This window comes from Formica exsecta, unplaced genomic scaffold, assembly GCF_003651465.1.
Source record: "Formica exsecta isolate Colony F162 unplaced genomic scaffold, ASM365146v1 scaffold192, whole genome shotgun sequence".
In the NCBI taxonomy this organism is placed as follows: Eukaryota; Metazoa; Arthropoda; class Insecta; order Hymenoptera; family Formicidae; genus Formica; species Formica exsecta.
The window spans coordinates 118853-123941 of NW_021849218.1; the positions used below are offsets into that span (position 1 = coordinate 118853).

Genomic DNA, 5089 nt, shown 5'->3' on the forward strand with positions numbered 1-5089 from the left:
TAGGGAAACATTCTGTTTATTCAGTGTACATTATATGGAATCGTCGAGCTGCGCTGAGAATGTACACATGGTGAAATGAAACACAGTGATTCTGTGACTCAAATGTAAATAGGAACGCCATAAAACTAATCCGGGATTTGTCTCGTGTATAACGCTTTGTTATCCTTAAATTAAATGAGTGTCGCACCGTTGCCAAGACTTTTTTGGCAGTCAATGCGGGAAGGCTTCTGACCCGGTGAGACGAGTTCGCCGAGAAAAGGGAGTAAAGTGAGCAAAGAGAAAAAGGACGGCGAGGAAAGTAGAAAAGCTTCACTCGCACTCGCCGCCTCGTTCGTTCGTTATTGTCGGCGGGTAAGGATCCTGCCAGGGATTGGACGTGGAAAAAAGTTCCTCGGTACGGGAGGGGTTTCTCGCCTTCATGAAAACTCTGAGGTTTTATAGATGGGGATAAATAATGTATCAGGATATTGGGGGATAATCGCGCTGGCAAGAAGAATCGAGGGCTCGGGCCAATCGAGGGTTAGATATCTACAGAGCTACGTATCCACCATACCCCCCAATATGTACATTTACTACATCTCTCGAATTTCGTCGAAAACGCGATGGTTAGATCAATCGAGCGAAACGGCCGAGTTTTTTGCGTGTTCTTTATGGTACCACTAACCTTACGTGGAAAATTTTATCTTGATTCTGAAAAATCTGAGTGTAAGTAAACTGGAAAAACGTGGAGAAAAAAATTAAATTTCTCTGTGATAACGTTATCACGAACGTACGATAGTTTGCACGTTTCTGTTTGAACAAAGCTGACGAGCTACTCGATAAAGCCATCTTTTACCGGAAAAATCTATATTGATAAAAAAACTATTTTTTATAAAAATTAAAAAAAAAATTTAATTTTTAATATACATATATAATAGTTATTTTGCAACAATTAATTAACGGAAAAGAAATTATTATACAAAATACTAGCCTTTAATAAACGGAAAAAAATACATTGTTTAATGTCAAACACAATATATCGATAAACTCAAAGATCGAATGCATCTTTAGCTTTTGATAATCGCAAAATGTATCTGAACATATGTGCCGCTGAATTATCTCTTCTTGGCAGAAGCAGTTTGTGTAAATAAAATAAAAGCATCATATATCTATCATGTATAGTTTATTGCGCATGAAATGTTATTACTTCGCTCGTGTCACGAAGTGTTATGACATGTCATTAAATTAATGCCGAAATCCTGTAGCACACAAACTGCTGAAACTTGCTGACCAATTCAGATTCCGAAATCACACAATCTCGGCGCGCCACAAAATGTACAACATATTTTGTAACAAGTTTTAGTCATAGTAAAGAAGTACTACAACCATTAGAACGCAATCATTATTACACACATTAAACTACTCGTATGTGTGCATTTATTTCAGTAAAATATTTTTTGTGCGTGATTCTTTTATCTTACAGTCACACATAATGTAAATATAATTTATGAACTCAAGTGAGAAAGAGAGCTAAAACAATCATTATGCTTAAAATTAGTATGTATGCTTAAAAAAAAGAAAAAATTATTAAATTCAAAAATATTTTATATTTAAGATAAAAGCGTAATATATATTTCAATATTAATATTTGTATATTTTTATCTTATTTTATTTAATATGAAGTGTAAAACAGTTTGATGACGAACTATGTGAGAGAGAGAAAATATACTTCCGGCAAAATTAAAGTTTTTAGAGATAAACTCTGGTCACCATTTTGATTCATACACCGTTCCTTTCATATATGCGTCCGCGTTTATAATTTTAATGTGATTTTATATCATGTACGTATAAAAAGAATAAATTATAACTGCACTAAAGGTTATAAATACAAAAAGATGTACGTTGAACGCGGCAAATCATCACAGGACAATTTTACGAAATTATTAACGTCAATCTTCACGCTGGCTAATCAAAACAAACTTTGCGAGATTGGTTCACAACGCCGTATATATCTGAATAAATCACATAGAAAGCCTTAACTCCACGCACAAGAGACGCGTCCGCTTTCAAACATAAAAAAACAGCAATTTTTCTCAATATATAGCAGTACAACGAACTTCATCATCACTGACCTTCCACAAGGGATGGACGAACAAGGAGCACCTGCGCGACGACGTAAATCGCTGACACAATAATGCGGATCAGCGACATCCATCTAGAACTTGGCGTGACGCCACGACGGGAAAGGACAATTCGCGCCGGAATCTCGGTGCGGACTGGCACACGAGGGGTTTACTCGGCTCGGTGGCGGCTGGAGTAAAAGAGAGGGTAAGAAAGAGCGGTAGGGAGAGATGGGGTTAGAGAGAGAGAGAGAGAGAGAGAGAGAAAGAGAGAAAGAGAGGGGAAGAGAGGGGAGACAGAGAGAACGTGATCCTTTCTGGTCTACCGTGAGCTTTAGGGTTGGTTCGCATGCGCCCGTCTGGGTTCACGTGCCCTCCGCCATCACAAACCATAAGACCCGCCTTCCTCGTACAAGAGACACGTTCTTAGGATAGCGAGAAACACACGTAGACACCAACGTCGGTTCCATGGGATCCGACCACCAGAGTCCCCTTAGAATAGATAAATGATCGAACGTACTGCGCTAAACAAGTAGACGCGCCGAGTTACATTTCTATTTATACAATGCACGCGGTTTCTAAAAATACTACAATTTATTATATATAATATAATGTATAAAGCGATTACGCTCAACTCTTCATCGATCCGATATACTGCTTAATTAGTATGTAGGTGTGTAGATATTACCATGTTAAACACGTTATCAAGCGTAAATTATCTGAGCAAGAATAGAAGTTGTTTTATATTCAAATATTACAATGTACTATTAATGTACTGTTGGTTATATCGTCTATAATTTCTTTAAGCCAAGAATTTTAAAAATAATTTTATATTAAAAATTATGAATTTCTCTATATAAGACAATAACAAAGGGATTCTTCGGGAGATGACAAAATCGCGAGAATGATATAAGAGACAAATAATTGACTCTATGTGCGTATATATCTCCTTCAATAAGAATAACAAATATAAATTTGTGTCAATCGTTGAAACAAATATTTAGCTGCATTCATAAGATACATTTTTGAGTTATAAAAAGCATACTCGTTTTTAGCTATATATTTTTTTATATTTAAAAAGATGGCAATATGCTTTTTTCATATTTCAAAATTGAAATGGCTAATTGCTTAGTAATTTCGATAAAAAATGATTATTTAGAGAAAAATATCTAAATGTCTATCTAAAATATTTATTTTATTTAATTTTTAATATTGATACAAAAAAAGTTATTTTTAGTGTAATATACTTTTAATTATAAAATTGTATGTGCATTATTTTCAAACTGATTCATGTTATTACGTTTCCAACACAAATTTACAAATTGTAATATTTGTTGTAACAATATCCCAATGAGTTAATTATCTAGTTAATATGTAAATTAGTAAATTGTTTACGTTTCTTGCATAATTATTTGTATAAGTAACAAGCAGAAATAAATATTAAATATGACTCGCATGATTTAGCTATAATATTTGCAAAAATCGTGTAAAAAATATTTTATTGATTTCTAACATTAAAATAGTATGAGAGAAAAATTATAAATGTATGTTATATATATTTCTATAGTAAAATATAAATTTTTGTTTTCTGTGTATATATGTTAAACTTATCATTTTTAACTATCCTATTTTTAAATAATTAATATAATTGACATAATTTAATGTAACTCGTGCAAACATTGGAATATCAATTAAATCTATTGTTAGCATATAACAGTGCGTGATCTTCAATTTTTGTCGTTTCAATTAAAGTATTGCATTAAAACGTTACATTTGTCAAACTCACGTAAAGTCGATTTGCATGTATGAATAAAACCGATTACGCGTATATCGCGGCGCATCAATTTAAATACATGGCTAAACTAATAAACATGCTTACGCATTCTTTTGGTTATGGATACGTATATTGTTTAATTGGGATGATCACATGCACATGCACATATTGACGAACATTCGAATTTCGATGACACCTACTTAACCAGATTTGTATGCGGTTGCATAATAATTTATTCCCGATCAAGCTCGATGCGTAATTATTTATACGCAGCCCACTGTTTCGCGTATCTAATAATTGGACTCCCGGCTGACTGGAAGAGCTGCTTCCTCTCCCGGGTCAATCAGGCCGACCGTGACAGTTCTGCATTGAGCCCTTCAATTAATTCTCACCGGGTGGCAACGGTACCTGGGCCTTACAACGTGTATGCGTGCACCTTTGATAAACGAGTCGCATAAGGACGATTAATTAGCACAGCATGTGAGCGGTGCTTGCGTGTACACTCCGTACATCTGGTCCAGTTACGTGTAAGCGTGCACGTTCATAAGCGAGCGTGGCGGTGCACGTAGCCGCGTTGTACATTCGGTTGTTTTAGGAGTCGAAGGGACTACGAGACGGAAAGCGTTGGGACGTCATTGTCTGACCACAACCCGAACCACCGTACCATTATTCAGGGGCACAAGGCTTTGACGTTTGTCCAAAGCACGAGATAAATTGGCTCGCGCTATAAGCATTGAATAAACAGTAGTACACACACAAATACTTCCCCAAAACACATGTGACTACATAGTTAGAAGGGAATGGAGCGGATCGTCGATAAAATGGCGCGATAGTTTTTAATAATATATTACTTTTACTTCCAGTAGCATATATTTCGTGTTTCATCGCCTGTATATTTCATAGTAGTTAGGCACGATTAGATATTTTGGACAGAGACGCGCGCCGACGTGGTCCTATCAGTATCCTTCTGCTCGAGTTGTGCGACTCTGCTATGCAGCAGTTTTTATGCACGTCCCGTCAGAATTTCCACTACAGGTATCGATATTGATGACACCATCATTATTTTAATAAAATACATTAATAACGCTGTATCTCAACCAACAAAAATACCCGCTAAAAAAATTGAGATATTATAGTTATTGAAGAAATTATAAATTTCGTCTAGTTTTAACGCTTTCTCTTTCTTTCCTTATTAAAGAAAATGATATTATATATA

At 35.3% G+C, this 5089-nt stretch overlaps 1 protein-coding gene across 4 annotated transcripts in view; it reads right to left on the minus strand.

The window, feature by feature from the left end:
* The window catches only part of LOC115233970 (neurotrimin-like), a 169109-nt gene that overhangs the window by 73859 nt on the left and 90161 nt on the right, over positions 1 to 5089 (minus strand). For 3 of the 4 annotated variants that reach the window (XM_029804639.1, XM_029804638.1, XM_029804636.1), the window contains exon 1: positions 2112 to 2251. The exons of the other annotated variant lie outside the window; for it this stretch is intronic. In XM_029804639.1, coding sequence (XP_029660499.1) covers positions 2112 to 2190 — 79 coding nt within the window. In that variant the 5' untranslated portion in view covers positions 2191 to 2251. Of the gene's footprint in view, positions 1 to 2111; positions 2252 to 5089 lie in introns of those variants that run through there. 4 annotated transcript variants of the gene reach the window in all.